This window comes from Calliphora vicina, chromosome 3, assembly GCF_958450345.1.
Source record: "Calliphora vicina chromosome 3, idCalVici1.1, whole genome shotgun sequence".
Classification (NCBI taxonomy): Eukaryota; Metazoa; Arthropoda; class Insecta; order Diptera; family Calliphoridae; genus Calliphora; species Calliphora vicina.
Window position 1 is genome coordinate 121,710,364 of NC_088782.1, and position 17,402 is coordinate 121,727,765.

At 29.0% G+C, this 17,402-nt stretch overlaps 1 protein-coding gene across 1 annotated transcript; it reads left to right on the forward strand.

The window, feature by feature from the left end:
* The first annotated feature begins 11,952 nt into the window (after positions 1-11,952).
* Positions 11,953-12,994, forward strand: Tom (Twin of m4). Its single transcript, XM_065504439.1, has one exon. It carries the CDS (start codon positions 11,996-11,998, stop codon positions 12,470-12,472), a length of 477 nt encoding a protein of 158 aa, XP_065360511.1. The 5' UTR covers positions 11,953-11,995; the 3' UTR covers positions 12,473-12,994.
* The last annotated feature ends 4,408 nt before the right edge of the window (positions 12,995-17,402 follow it).

Below are 17,402 nucleotides of genomic sequence, written 5' to 3' on the forward strand. Positions count from 1 at the left end.
AAAAGAAGAAATCTTTAGAAATAAACTTGAAAACAGTAAAAAGGGATGCAAAATAAAATACAAGTTTTCAGGACTTGTTTTAATGATTTTCACATAAAAACTTTTCTTATATCACAAACGAAAGAGTTAAGACAAAAACTTTTTAAGTTCAAAAAAATAATTGTTATCAGAATTTATCATATTTATCACAGCCTGCAAATTGTTTTTGTAAGACAGTTTTCCATAAGAGAAAAATCTTTACTAGAGACACATCTCTATAGGAAAATAGTCTTGAAAATACATTTTCTATATGAAAACAGTCTATCGAAGACAGTTCTCTATATGAAAACAGTCTACCGAAGACAGTTCTCTACATGAAAACAGTCTACCGAAGACAGTTTTCTATATAAAAACAGTCTTGAAAATACAGTTTTCTATAGGAAAACAGTCTTTAAAATACAGTTTTCTATAGGAAACGGTCTACCAAAGACAGTTTTCTATATAAAAACAGTCTACTGAAGACAGTTTTCTATATGAAAACAGTCTTCTGAAGACAGTCTTCTACAGACAGTTTTCTATATAAATACAAACTTCCGAAGACAGTTCTGAAGACAGTTTTCTATATGAAAACAGTCTTCTGAAGACAGTTTTCTATATGAAAACAGTCTTCTGAAGACAGTTTTCTATATGAAAACAGTCTTCTGAAGACAGTTTTCTATATGAAAACAGTCTTCTGAAGACAGTTTTCTATATGAAAACAGTCTTCTGAAGACAGTTTTCTATATGAAAACAGTCTTCTGAAGACAGTTTTCTATATGAAAACAGTCTTCTGAAGACAGTTTTCTATATGAAAACAGTCTTCTGAAGACAGTTTTCTATATGAAAACAGTCTTCTGAAGACAGTTTTCTATATGAAAACAGTCTTCTGAAGACAGTTTTCTATATGAAAACAGTCTTCTGAAGACAGTTTTCTATATGAAAACAGTCTTCTGAAGACAGTTTTCTATATGAAAACAGTCTTCTGAAGACAGTTTTCTATATGAAAACAGTCTTCTGAAGACAGTTTTCTATATGAAAACAGTCTTCTGAAGACAGTTTTCTATATGAAAACAGTCTTCTGAAGACAGTTTTCTATATGAAAACAGTCTTCTGAAGACAGTTTTCTATATGAAAACAGTCTTCTGAAGACAGTTTTCTATATGAAAACAGTCTTCTGAAGACAGTTTTCTATATGAAAACAGTCTTCTGAAGACAGTTTTCTATATGAAAACAGTCTTCTGAAGACAGTTTTCTATATGAAAACAGTCTTCTGAAGACAGTTTTCTATATGAAAACAGTCTTCTGAAGACAGTTTTCTATATGAAAACAGTCTTCTGAAGACAGTTTTCTATATGAAAACAGTCTTCTGAAGACAGTTTTCTATATGAAAACAGTCTTCTGAAGACAGTTTTCTATATGAAAACAGTCTTCTGAAGACAGTTTTCTATATGAAAACAGTCTTCTGAAGACAGTTTTCTATATGAAAACAGTCTTCTGAAGACAGTTTTCTATATGAAAACAGTCTTCTGAAGACAGTTTTCTATATGAAAACAGTCTTCTGAAGACAGTTTTCTATATGAAAACAGTCTTCTGAAGACAGTTTTCTATATGAAAACAGTCTTCTGAAGACAGTGTATCTATATAAGAAGTTTTCTATATGAAATCTATATGAAAATTATATTTTTAAATCAGTTTTCTCTATTAAAAGTGTATTTGTAAGGCAGTTTTCTAATAATATTTTTTCCTTCTACATTTTTTTTATATGTATTTACAATTTTGAAATTCTAAACACGTTTAATGATAAATGAAGAAAAACAAACATAAATAAACATTATTTACCTTTCATGCACAAACAAAACAGGATATTTTAATATCTAAACGTGTCTAAAAGTTGGTGTGGGGGGATTTAAATGGAGAGTTTTTGTAGCCGCAAACAACAGAGTTATTTGCTTTAAGAATATATCAGCTATTTGTGTATTAGGGAAACAAATAAAGAAAGACAACAAAATTGTACATAAACAACAATATTTATCATAAGAAAAACGTAGTGAAAATAAATAAAAAATATTATTTTAATGATAAGATAGGGAAAAAAGGTACAGGTTCCAAGGTACCTGTACGTTTTTGGAGTTGTGTTTAAAATTTGAAATATTTATTTATTTAATTGAAGAAATTTAGGAAATTGTTTAGTAATGAAAAAACACTTGTATTTTCAAAAAAAAAGAGTCAAGTGTTTAAGAAAATTTATTTGATTTTTAATAAAATAATATTTTCTTTTAATGAAATAATATTTTCTTAAATGTTTTTTGTGTTTTTTTTTTTGACTTACAGTAAACCCGTTTACCACACCTATATTTTATTTCACTTTTGTTGTTATTTTTTCCTTAGAAGATTGTTTTTTTTTTATTACAAGACTCTTTAGTGTCTGCTTTATATTAAAAGTTTCTTTAACATGAAAACACGCCAAAAATTGTTATTTCTTTAATATATATTATTTTTATTTTCTTGTCTTTAATACTAAAGCCAGTTTGTCTGTTTTTCGTTGCAAAGCTCTACGGAGACCAGGGAATTTACAACAAAAAAAACTGAAACAGTGCAGTAGTTCAGACTGGTTGAATAGGCTACTACTATACTAAGGATGTGGGAAAACAAATTTGACAATACAAATGTCTTTTCAAGACATTTTTCTATATGAAAATTGTCTTGACAAGACAGTTTTCTATATGAAAATTGTCTTGACAAGACTGTTTTCTATATGAAAATTGTCTTGACAAGACAGTTTTCTATATTAAATTGTCTTGACAAGACAGTTTTCTATATGAAAATTGTCTTGACAAGACAGTTTTCTATATTAAATTGTCTTGACAAGACAGTTTTCTATATGAAAATTGTCTTCACAAGACAGTTTTCTATATGAAAATTGTCTTCACAAGACAGTTTTCTATATGAAAATTGTCTTCACAAGACAGTTTTCTATATGAAAATTGCCTTCACAAAACAGTTTTCCATATGAAAATTGTCTTCACAAGACAGTTTTCTATATGAAAATTGTCTTCACAAGACAGTTTTCTATATGAAAATTGTCTTCACAAGACAGTTTTCTATATGAAAATTGTCTTCACAAGACAGTTTTCTATATGAAAATTGTCTTCACAAGACAGTTTTCTATATGAAAATTGTCTTCACAAGACAGTTTTCTATATAAAAATTGTCTTCACAAGACAGTTTTCTATATGAAAATTGTCTTCACAAGATAGTTTTCTATATGAAAATTGTCTTCACAAGACAGTTTTCTATATGAAAATTGTCTTCACAAGACAGTTTTCTATATGAAAATTGTCTTCACAAGACAGTTTTCTATATGAAAATTGTCTTCACAAGACAGTTTTCTATATGAAAATTGTCTTCCCAAGATAGTTTTCTATATGAAAATTGTCTTCACAAGATAGTTTTCTATATGAAAATTGTCTTCACAAGACAGTTTTCTATATGAAAATTGTCTTCACAAGATAGTTTTCTATATGAAAATTGTCTTCACAAGACAGTTTTCTATATGAAAATTGTCTTCACAAGACAGTTTTCTATATGAAAATTGTCTTGACAAGGCAGTTTTCTATATGACTGTCTTGTCAAGACAATTTTCATATAGAAAACTGTCTTGTCAAGACAATTTTCATATAGAAAACTGTCTTGTCAAGACAATTTTCATATAGAAAACTGTCTTGTCAAGACAATTTTCATATAGAAAACTGTCTTGTCAAGACAATTTTCATATAGAAAACTGTCTTGTCAAGACAATTTTCATATAGAAAACTGTCTTGTCAAGACAATTTTCATATAGAAAACTGTCTTGTCAAGACAATTTTCATATAGAAAACTGTCTTGTCAAGACAATTTTCATATAGAAAACTGTCTTGTCAAGACAATTTTCATATAGAAAACTGTCTTGTCAAGACAATTTTCATATAGAAAACTGTCTTGTCAAGACAATTTTCATATAGAAAACTGTCTTGTCAAGACAATTTTCATATAGAAAACTGTCTTGTCAACATAATTTTCATATAGAAAACTGTCTTGTCAAGACAAGACAAGAAATTTGTCTTTATAAGACAAATAGTTTTTATTTTTAACCTGTGTCTAATGTGCTGGGCTGTAGTGTATTCCAAGAAACTTCTATTGTTTGAACACTGGTAAAGATTTCAAGTTTTTTTTGTGGCTTGTTGTTGTGTTGTTGGTTCATTTGTTATGTTTTCAAACTTGTGCCAGTCATGTTATAAAACCACAGCAAGAACTTTATTTTTATGTTTATTTTTTTTTAATTTTTCTGTGTACATTTTCTTTAGTGTCTTCAACTCCATTGTAAACAATTTCCAATGAAGCGTGCTTTGTCATTTAAACTTGTATGTTTGTCTATATGGTTATAAGAAATACGCAGCAGTAGACAAACAAACAGAAAGACAGACTGATGGACGGACAGTCAGAGAGTTATAAAGCCAAACAAATATGGCCTTAAAATAAAATAAGCATAAAAACACCACAAAAGCCAACAAACATACACTGACTTACCTATAATCTTAAACATAAAATGAAAAAGAAGCTACCAACAGCATAAAGGCGTCAGTTTAACTGAAACGAGCAAACTAAAGTTTTAAAATCAAAAAAGCAGTAGTGGTTCAAACACACAAAAAAAGGGTCTTTTCTTGGTTTTTGTATAACAAAATATAAAATGCATTTTTTTTCTTGTTGAAACCCTAACTGGCTTTAGACACTTTTAAAGCCTGAACATGACTGTTTTTTTATGGTGTTTTTTATAAAAGCAAAAAACAACTACAATTTAATAGTGAAAAAAAGTGGTTTATCAACTTGGAAAAAAGATTTAAAGCCAGCAATCTTTAGAAAGGTTCTTTTTTTTAGTTGTAACAACTTTTAAAGCCGGTAACCGGTTTTTAGTGTTTACTTTAAGTTTACAACGATTCCTCTAAACTAAATGAAATTAAATTATAAAAACAAACTATAAATCTAAAGGCATTAAAGCTTAAAAACATAAATTTAGTTTAATATAAAAAATTATTAAATTAATCAGATTAATTTTTGGTGTATCACAACCTACAAATGTTTAAATAATTCGTAAAAAACAAAAGAGTTGAGCTACAAACTTGCAAAGTCTGCTAGGGTATTTGATAAAACGAAAGACTTAAGTTACAAAAATATTCAAATTTACTTAAAATTAAAATTTTTGACAAAACCGTATGTCTAAACAAATCGTTAGCAAACAAGAGTATTATGAGGCAAACTGACAGTTTTTATTACTTATTACTAAGGAACTGTCTTTGAATAAACTTTTCTAAAGACAGTATACGAAAACTGTCTTTAAGAGACAGTTTTCTATAGGATAAAGCCTTTCAATACAGTTTTCTATAGCAAAATAGTTATTGAAAAACAGTTTTCTATGGAGAAATAGTCTTTAAAAGACAGTTTTATATAGTTGTCTTTGAAAGATATATGAAAACAGTCTCTTCAAGACAGTTGTCTATATTAAAACAGTCTTTTCTGTATGAAAACAGTATTTGAAATACAGTTTTCTATATGAAAACAGTCTTTGAAATACATATGAAAACAGTCTCTGAAGGCAGTTTTCTATATGAAGGCAATTTTTGAGAGAGAGTTTTCTATAATTCTCTACATGGAAAATTTTCAATTCTCTATTCTTAAAGACACTTTCTCAGAAAAGTATCATTTCGGTTAAAATCTAAATTCCAAGAATGTATTTTCCTTTTCTATACGAAACCAGTCTTTAAGACACAGTTTTCTATAGGATAAAGCCTTTGAATACAGTTTTCTATAGCAAAATAGTCTTTGAAAGACAGTTTCCTATGGAAAAATAGTCTTTAAAAGATAGTTTTCTATAGTTGTCTTTGAAAGATATATGAAAAGAGTCTTTTCAAGACAGTTTTCTATATGAAAATAGTCTTTTTTCAAGACAGTTTTCTATATGAAAACAGTCTTTTTTCAAGACAGTTTTCTATATGAAAACAGTATTTTTTCAAGACAGCGTTCTATATGAAAACAGTCTTTTTTCAAGACAGTTTTCTATATGAAAACAGTCTTTTTTCAAGACAGTTTTCTATATGAAAACAGTCTTTTTTCAAGACAGTTTTCTATATGAAAACAGTCTTTTTTCAAGACAGTTTTTTATATGAAAACAGTATTTTTTCAAGACAGTTTTCTATATGAAAACAGTCTTTTTTCAAGACAGTTTTCTATATGAAAACAGTATTTTTTCAAGACAGTTTTCTATATGAAAACAGTCTTTTTTCAAGACAGTTTTCTATATGAAAACAGTCTATTTTCAAGACAGTTTTCTATATGAAAACAGTCTTTTTTCAAGACAGTTTTCTATATGAAAACAGTCTTTTTTCAAGACAGTTTTCTATATGAAAACAGTATTTTTTCAAGACAGTTTTCTATATGAAAACAGTATTTTTTCAAGACAGTTTTCTATATGAAAACAGTCTTTTTTCAAGACAGTTTTCTATATGAAAACAGTCTTTTTTCAAGACAGTTTTCTATATGAAAACAGTCTTTTTTCAAGACAGTTTTCTATATGAAAACAGTCTTTTTTCAAGACAGTTTTCTATATGAAAACAGTCTTTTTTCAAGACAGTTTTCTATATGAAAACAGTCTTTTTTCAAGACAGTTTTCTATATGAAAACAGTCTTTTTTCAAGACAGTTTTCTATATGAAAACAGTATTTTTTCAAGACAGTTTTCTATATGAAAACAGTATTTTTTCAAGACAGTTTTCTATATGAAAACAGTATTTTTTCAAGACAGTTTTCTATATGAAAACAGTCTTTTTTCAAGACAGTTTTCTATATGAAAACAGTCTTTTTTCAAGACAGTTTTCTATATGAAAACAGTATTTTTTCAAGACAGTTTTCTATATGAAAACAGTATTTTTTCAAGACAGTTTTCTATATGAAAACAGTCTTTTTTCAAGACAGTTTTCTATATGAAAACAGTCTTTTTTCAAGACAGTTTTCTATATGAAAACAGTCTTTTTTCAAGACAGTTTTCTATATGAAAACAGTATTTTTTCAAGACAGTTTTCTATATGAAAACAGTCTTTTTTCAAGACAGTTTTCTAGACACAGTTTTCTTAAAGACAGTTTTCTATATGAAAACAGACTTTTCAATATAGTTTTCTATTCTGTGTTTCTTAAAGACACTTTCTCGGAAAAGGCTCATTTCGGTTAAAATCTAAATTCCAAGAATGTGTTTTCCTTAAATTTATTATGAATTATTATCGATATATACCATTCCTTCTCACTAACAACCTGTTTCCTCGCAAGAAATTATTTGGTGTTAATTTTTAAAAACTTCCTTAAACCTACTTCTTCTTCCTAAGGAAAAACTAAACAAAACAACAACTATTCTACCAAAGCCCATGGACAACATAGCTATAGCCTACCCCCTACCCTAGCAACGACAATAAATCTTTTTCCAAACAAAAATAAACACTACAGGACACAATTTAACACCACTAACTGTCCCATAAAGTTTTCCCAAAAACTCACAGACAAGTACGAAAAACTTACCCATGCACGTGATAATTTTTAGCCAACAAAATCTAACTGAATTTTATAAAATTCTCTAGAAAAACCCCAGTGGTTACAGGTCGCTTAGACGTTTTTCCCATAAACCATTAAAATAACATTTACTCAAATGCTTAGAACAAATCTACCTGCGTTAAAGAAAAATTTAAAATTCATTCTTGAAAATGCAACATTAATAGAAATTAAGTAACCTTCAAGGAGACTAGTTAGACAAAAGCAAAATACGTTACAAAAATTGTACAACAACAGTGCAATTTATTATTTTAGTCCTGTACCTTTTTAAATTTTGCTCGTACAAGTGTTCAACAATTAGGGATTTTGAGTTTGTAGAGAAAAAAACAAAAAAAAATAATAATAAACTGAAACTGCCAACCAACCTTTTAGATCCTTTTTTCTTTTGTTGTTTAAAATCCTGATCCTTTTTTCATTTTCGCTTTGTATGTGTAACGAATTATTTATGAGTTGTTGTTATGTATGTAGAGTTTTGTCTGTGCATGTCGAGACATGACTCAGGATTTTGTTTTTATTTTAATTTGAGTTCGAGCAGGTAGTATAATTTTTTGTATAATCTTGTAGCAAGTTAGATTTTTAATATATATTTTGCGTTTTTGTAGTTAAGATTGTATCATTTTGTTGGAGTTATTAATTGTTGTGAGTCATTGTTTGTAATGACAAAAGAGTTTGTGCGGAGTTGTTTGCCAAAACGAGGTACAGTTTTCATTGACTGAAATCTATGACAATTCAATGCAAATTGTGGAATAATTTAAAAGTGAAATGCATAATATATTTTTGTATAGTTAGGATTTGGTAAAGTGTATTTCTGTTGTCATTAATAGATTTGAATTGTGCTCAATAGAAAAAAGTACAGTAGTGTACAGTACAGTAAGAAAATAAGAAAATTGTATAAGGTATCCTCAACCAAACGTCATATCATATAAAGAAAATATTCAGTAGCAAGAGCTTATGTAGAGATCTGTAACAATAAAATATTTTTCTATAGGAACACGTTAAAATAATAAACATATTTAAAGAGAAATGTTTCAACAGCAAATTTTTTAAAAGGAAAAGTTCGGGAAAATTTTCCAGAACTAAATTTTCTATAGAGAAAATTTTCGATAAAAAACTTACATTCAAAAGCTGGTAAATTGAGCACCATACGAATTGAAGCTGAAAGACCTTGAAAGACGATTTTTTATGTCTGAAATGTTGCTTGAAAGCCATAAAATAAAACAATTTTTGCACTGAATCATTGCTTGCGATGAAAAGAGGACCCATTACAATAACCCGAAGCATAAGAGATCGTATATGAAGACCGGTCAATCAGCCGAATCAACACCAAAGCCAAATATCCATGGCGGTAAGTTTATTCTCTGTATTTGGTGGGAGTAAAAGGGTTAGCTTCTGAAATCTGACTATACCAGCACAGGGAACCTGTACCGAATGCAAATGATTTGTTTGAAGCGAACATTGGCCGAAAAACTCCCAGAATATGAGGCCAGACATGAATCGTAATATTCAATTATGGCAACTCTCGGTCACATGTTGCAATGCCTGTTAAAAAGTATTTAGAATGTAGGGGTTGGGTAGTTTTGCCTCACCCACTTAATAGTCTAGACCGTCGTCCAGACCATTTGTTTTGATCGATCTAGAACGCTCTCTCTGGGATGCGCTACACTTCGGAATAGAGTATCCGGAATTGGCTTGATTCGTCCGCGGTCTCAAAAGATGAGCAGTTCTTTTGGTTTGGAATCCAAATACTGCCAGAAAGATAGGTAAAGGTCATAACTAACAGTGGCCAATACTTAAATAAATTTATATTTTAAAAATGTGGAAAAATCTCACATTCTTAAGTCATAAAACCAAAATTTTCCATATAAAATATTGTTGTCGAAACATTTCTGTATAGAACAGTTTTCTATCGAAACTTTTCACTATAGAAAAGTTAGTTACTGCAAATTTCTCAATAGAAAACTTTGTTATCGGAACTTTTCTCTTTAGAAATGATTGTTATCGAAACTTTTCTCTATAGAAAATATTGTTATTGAAGCTTTTTTTCTATAGAAAAATTAGTTATCGGAACTTTTTTCTATAGAAGTTTATCATTGTAACTTTTCTCAAAAGAAAAGTTTGTTATCGAATCTTTTCTTTATAGAAAAGTTTGCTATCGAAACTTTTCTTTTTATAAAAATTTATTATCGAAACTTTTCTTTATAGAAAAGTTTGTTTTCCAAACTTCGCTCTTTAGAAAATGTTGTTATCGAAACTTTTCTTTATGGAAATGTTTGTTATCGAAACTTTACTCTATAGAAAACGTTGTTATCGAAGCTTTTCTTTATAGAAAAGTTTGTTATCGAAACTTTTCTCTATAGAAAAATTTGTTATCGGAACTTTTTTCTATAGAAGTTTGTTATCGGAATTTGTCTCTATAAAAAAGTTTGTTATCGAAACTTTTTTTACAGAAAAGTTTGTTATCGGAACTGTTGTCTTTAGAAAAATTTGTTATCGGAATTGTTTTCTATAGAATTTGGTTATCGAAACTTTACTCTATAGAAAAATTTGTTATCGAAGCTTTTCTTTATAGAAAAGTTTGTTATCGAATCTTTTTATAGAAACATTTGTTATCGGTTATCCAAACTTTTCTCTATAGAAAAGTTTGTTATCGAAACTTTTCCCTTTAGACAAGTTTGTAATCGGAACTTTGCTCTATAGAAAAATTTGTTTTCGAAACACTTTTACATAAGATTTTGTTTTCGGAAATGTTTTCTGTTGAAAAGTTTATTATCGAAAATGTTCTCTTTAGAAAAGTTTGTTATGGAAAAATCTGTTATGGAAACTGTTCTCTAAAGAAATTTTGTTATCGAAATATTTCTCTAAAGAAAGGATTATTATCGAAAAATATTTAAACTGTTTTTCTAATGAAACTCTGCTCATAAAATAGTTTGTATTGAAGCTTGTCTCCATAGAAACACTTTCCATCAAAACTTTTCTCTATGGAATTATTGTTATTGAAATTTTTCTGTATGGAAATATTGTTATCAAAACTGTTCTGTAAAGAAAAGTTTGTTATCGATAATTTTTTGTTGAGAAAAGTGTTTTATCGAAAATTATCTTTGTGTAAATGAATGTTAATGATAATTCTCTGTTAAGAAAATTTTGTTATCGTAATTTTTCACTGTAGAAAAGTTTCTAATCAAAAACATTGTTTTTGGAACTTTTCTCAGTAGAAAATATTTGTATGGAAACTTTTCAATAAACAAACTTGGTAACGAAAATTGTCTGTAGTAAATTGAAGGCCGAAAACCAAGCCTTTATCATTTCTGATAGAAAATCCGATTAAATTTCATACAAAAATAATTAAGTTTTAAAATGTCTCACTTAAGTTTATTTTAATAGAGCAGAGATATTGAAAGCCTGCTATCATTACTCTTTGGCAATCAAATTCATAGCCATGCGTTGACTCTCTGTAGAGAGTTGGATTAGCGATCTAGCGTAGACTCATTTAATAACCATTAAAAAGCAACTTAAATCACTTGTTCATATGGCGGTTTAGTTTTGAATTGTTTATGTTTTTCCAAAACAACAGAAACTAAAAACTATTAATGAATGACTAACAAACCAAAACAATATTTAAGCAATGACCAAAACAAGTATTGGGAACTAAAAAAGATCATTGATCTTATAAATTCTAAAGGGAGTTTAGAGTAAATACAATAATACAACAAACCCCCTTTACATTTAAAAGAAAATTCTGGATTTTCTAAAGACAAAATATTCTTATGAGACTGTTTTTATATTACTAAGACACCACTAAAAACCTCTTTTTAGCCTTTAAGGCCTTAATATCTTAAATTAAACATTAATTTAAAGAAACCCTTAAAATTTTTATATTTTTTCTTAATTCTAAGTGGAATTTTATCAGTTTCAACAAAAAATACCCAAAAAAAAAACTATTAAATCTCTACTTAAAGATCAAATTACCAGTAAAAGAAACTAAAAAAAATCTCCCCTGCAGAGTTTTAATTTAAAATTTTGTTTTAAAACCTTAAAGCAGGTAGAATTTTTGTTTAAACTACAGCAAACAAATGGAAACTCAAAAAGAGACAGAAAGAGCATAACAGAGAGTTTTAAACTAAGTTTTAGAAAAACACCTGCCTGAAAACCAATTGCTATTGGTGGTGGCTCTTAAACAAAGAGAGGGATCACTTAAAAACTGAGAGCAAATTCTAAGCACTACTTAGGGAGAGCTGGCAGTATATAAGGCTGTAAAACTCCAGCAAAGAGCACAGTTTGTAAACTATCGTTAAACAACTAACAAGTCTTTAAATTTACTTAAAAAAAACTAAAATATATTTCCAATAAAAATGGCTTTTATGTCTCGTGAATATAAATTCGAAACCACCATTACCATGCACAAGAAAGATCAACACACCATGGCCATGCGCAGCCTGAAAAAGCTGGTCAAACCATTATTGCGGTTGGTGAAAAAGAAACAATTGCTGAAGAAAACTCTGGCTGAAATACAACAAAACACCTACAACTCCAGCTTGGAAGATATGCGCAAAGATCCCGTTTCCCTCAATGCTGTAGAAGATAATGTAGCCAACGAGGCTTTGGAGCAAAGAATCTTTAGTGAAATTAGACAGTGTCCCTCCAATGCCGCTGTAATTGTTCAACACGGCCAGCAACAGCAAGTGGTAGCCGTTCAACAACAACAAAATTTTATTCCTGTACACTTTGCCCGCACCAATGGTGGCACCTTCTTCTGGACCTCCATAGACTCGGCCAAACAGCAAGAACTCCAAATGAGAAATCAATTGGATAGATGGGCTCAAGCTTAAGTTTGTCTACTTCATCATCCACAAATTTAAACAAAAGAATCCTGTTGGTAGCAGCTTTAATTAAACAATATTTTCCCTGACATTCAGGGAAAACTTTGCTTTAGTTTTTTTTTTATAAAAATAATTTTGTGTGTAAGCAAAAATCAGTGATATTAGTTTTTTTAGGGTTGATTTTTTCGTTTAAAGAAAAAAATTACTTTTAGGAAAAAAAAATTAATAGAAAATTATTGAAATTATGTTTGTAACAATAATAATTGATATTCAATTTATTAGTTAAATATTAGTTTTATAACACCGCATATTTTTGTATGTGTAATTTATTGTGATTGTATTTTAATAATGATCATTGTCTTCCTGTAGTTTTTAGGGCCTTTTTTTAGTTTTAATTTAAAATCAATTGTCTTCCATATAAAAATAGATTTATATACATAGAAAATTAAGGGGTTTTTATTATTTAAGCACCAGAAAATAAATAACAAAATTGTTAAGAAAATAATATAACAATTTATTGAAAAAACAAAATTTTATCATGACTTTTTATTTATTTAAAGAAAAAAAAATATTTTTTTAAAAGAAATTTCAGATTAAAACAAAAACTAAAAGGTTTTGAAAGAATATTAAACATCGAACATTTAAAAGAAAATTAAAATGTTTCAAACAAATAAAAAAATTATAGCAGTAGTACACGTGTTTTCAACAGCATGTGCAACTGTACACACTATATGACAGCTATTGTCTTCTTTTTCAGAGATATTTTGTTATTTCGGTCAAGGCCGACCATATAATACCCTACACCAAGTAAATGAGTAAAAACATTTTTCTTTTAAAATTTCAATAATTTATATTTCTGAGTGATTTTCGGAAGTGGGCCTAACATGGGAGCTATGACCAATTATGGACCGATCAACATAAAAATAATATATACCAAATTTCATCGAAATATCTTCAAAATTGCGACCTGTACTCTGTGCACAAGGTTTACATGGACAGTCAGCCAGCCGACCAGACGGACGGACGGACATCGTTTAATCGACTCAGAAAGTGATTTTGAGTCGATCTGTATAATTTAAGGTGGGCAATAGACTAATATTTTTGGGCGTTACAAGATCTTTACAAGATAGATCTGCATAAACGCATTATACCCTCCCCACTATGGTAGTGTAGGGTATAAATCTTTCTCAAATTTATATCTCAACTCTATCAGAGCTATCATTGTAGTTTAACTCGAGCTTCAATAATTTGAATAGTCCAATTTTACCTATTAATCGAAAATAGCTCGACCACATTTTGATCTTTATGTGTCACAATTTTATTTTTCTGTCGCAGGACTTTATAAATTTTAAATTTTAGCTTCAATTATCAAATTGCTAAATCTTTTTGCTGGACCTTCCGTGGTTCAATTTTCACTTCAATCGTTGGTATTTATGTTCAATCTTAGCTTCAATCATAGGTCGTTATGGAGTTCAATTTTAGCTTCAATCTTTGGTATTTATGTTAATTTTTAGATTTAATCCGAGGTAGCTTCAGTCGTACATCTTTATGAAGTCTAAGATGAGTTTTAAATACAAGTCTTCATGTAGTCAAAGTATAGGTTTAATCGTAGGACTTTGTGAAGTCTCAGACTTTGTGAAGAACTTTTATTCTAAAATTGGCTTCAATCGTAGCTCTTCATGTAGGATTCAGTATTTGCTCTTTATGATATAAAATCTTAGATTCAATCATAGTTCGTTATTGAGTTCAATTTTAGCTAATACTGTAGGTATTTATGAAGACTTGGATTTGTCTCAATCACAGGTCTATATAGTCTATGTTGAGCTTCAGTTACAGGTCTTTGCATTATAAAAATAGATTCAATCGTAAGCTTTTTGTAGTTTTGTTATACTTCAACCGTAGATCTTTTTGAAGTCTTTATGTAGTCGAAATTTAGCTTCAATCGCAGGTCTGCGTAGAAATTTAAGTCAAAGTAAAACTTGGATCTTAGATCTATAAGTATTCTTAGTTGAGTTTCAATCTTGGTTGAGCAGAACTTTAAGTTGACTAAGTTGAGCTTCAATCGTGGATCTTTTAAGTAGTCTAAGTATAATTTCGATCTTAGATCTATAAGTAGTCGTAGTTGAGTTTCAATCGTAGGTCATTAAGTAAAACTTCGATCGTAAGTTGAGCTTCAATCGTTAGTCTTTGTAATCTATATTCAAATTCACTAGTAGACTATTTTGATCTTAAATTTTAGGTATTTACAGTCTAAGATGAGTTCCAATCGTAGTTTTGTTAAAATTCATCTTCTTGAAGTCAAAGTTGAGCTTAGACTTTAACTCATTAGCAGCCTCAAGTATTTATGTAGTTGAAATTTAGTTTACATCGCAGGCCTTTATGTAGTTAAGATATAAACATATTCATTATTTATTTCAAAATTAGCCGCAATTGTGGGTCATTATGTAGTTCAATTTTATCTTCAATCAGTTGCTTTTATATAATTTAATTTTACATTCAATCGATCTTTAGTGGGCTTTATGGAGTTCATTCTTAGCTTCAATCGTAGTTTTTTAAGCATGTCATTTGCAGTTCAATTTTAGCTTCTATGGTTGGTCCTTCCGTAGTTTAGCTTTAGCTTCAATGCTTCTAAGTAGTGCAGTTCTAGCACCAGTCGTAGGACTTTCTGTAATTCATTGTTAGCTTCAATCGTGGGTATTATTATAGTTAAATTTTAGCTTCAAATGTAGGTATTTCTAAAGTTCAATTTTATCTTCAATCGTAGGTCTTTAAAAAGTTTAATTTTGGCTTGTTTATATTGTAGGTGTTTATATAGTTAAATTTAGCTGCAACCGTAGGTAATTATAAAGTTATATTTTAGCTTTATATAGTTTAATTTTATCTTCAATCTTAAGTATTTTTATTCTAACCTTTGAGCTTCTCTCATAGGTCTATATTGAGTTTAATTCTTCAATCCTACGATCTTTATCTAGATCTATTTTATCTGCAATCGTTGGTTCTTATTTTGAAGAGTTTTATTTCAGCTTCAATCGTTGGTTTTTAAGGATTTTAAATTCAGCTTCAATCATTGGTATTTTGTAGTTGAATTTACGAAGTTTTTATTATGTTACAAGCGTTATTATGTTAAGAGGCATTTTATATATAATTCTGTTCCTTTCCTTCTTGAACTAAACTTTAACACACTTGCTTTTCATGATTCCATTTTCAAAATTTAACAACTTACAACTTTACAAATCAACACGCTTTAAACATTAATAATTTTATTTCATTGCTTATTTTACTAGATAATTTTTAAGAAATCTATAAAAAATAATTAATACAACAACCTCATAAACCCATAAATCCATCATACGTTTCCACAATATTACAAACTATAAAACATTCATAATGTTATTTTATACACAAGATTACAAAATTATTCTAAACATTAAAATACAATATCAAAATTGTAAACATTTGAGGCATAATTTTAAAGTCATTATGAGTTTTTTTTTCCTCTAAAAATCTCTACATAACATTTTTTGTAATATAAAATATCTTAACAGCCAAACTATCATATAAATAAGCAGAGACCCCCTAATGAACCTTTAACTTTGAAATATCATTATAATTCCCCCTCTTGCTTTACAATTTATTTGTTTTTATGTAAAATTGTTTAGAAAACTCAAAAAAGAATAAATAAAACACAAAGCCAAGCAGAAAAAATCATATGCATTGAAATTTTTTTTATGTTTTTAGTTCTGTAAATTTATTTGTTAAGCATTGTAAAATATTGTGTAGATTTTTATGTGCAGTGAATTAATTTTCATTCTTTTAAAGTGCATGAATAGTCAAGTATTTATTGAATATTTTGAGCCCCTCTCTCTTTCTCTAGTTCAATCATACCTAACGACTATTTTTTTGTTTTGTATAGATTGTAAGTTGTGGTGGTTCATAAAAGAGATTTGTAAAGAATAGAAAACTGTTTTGAAAAAAAGTGTTTGAATAATGTAATAGGGGAGCTAAATGGCAATGAAGTGAAGCTATGCATGAGTATTTGTAAATGCTATGACAATGACTACTGAAACCATGAGTACACTAAAAGAAATTAAAGACAAAATTAGAGATATTTCAAAATAGTCCCCAGTAGACCTATGATTAAAACTACCCTTAAACGACATAAAGATCTACGATCCCAGCTCAACTTAGGCAAGATAAAACTTATGATTAAAGCCCAGACCACTTAAAAACTTAGGATTTAAGCTTAACGATTCAAGCTAAACTAAGACTACTTAAAGACCAACAATTGCACCTTAACTTAGACTATTATAAAGAACTGACATTGAAGTTAAAACTGAACTACATAGAGACAAGAAGCTGAAGCAAAAATTGAACTTCATAAAGACCTATGATCGAAGCTTAAATTTAAGCACAGAAACATCTCCGATTTAAAGCAAAATTGCGGTACAGAAATACCTCCGATTGCAGCTGAAATTGAGGTCCACATAGGCCTCCGATTGAAGCTAAAATTAAACTATATAAAGACCTTCGATTGAAGCTGAAATTGAGCTACATATAGGCCTACGATTGAAGCTGAATTTGAGATACACAAAGACCTCCGATTGAGCTAAATTTTAGCTATAGAAAGACCTACGATTGAGACTAAAATCGAAGTGCAGAAAGACATCCGATTGAAGCTTAAATTCAACTACAGAAATACCTACGATTCAAGCTCAAATTGAAGTTCCGAACGACCTCCGATTGAAGCTAAAATTCATCTGCAGAAAGGCCTACAATTGAGGCTAAAATTGAAGTACAGAAAGACCTCCGATTAGAGCTAAAATTGAGGTACAGAAAGATCGCCGCTTGAAGCTAAAACAGAAGTTCAGAAAGACCTCCGATAGATGCTAAAATTGAAGTATAGAAAGACATCCGACTGAAGCTAAAATTGAAGTACAGA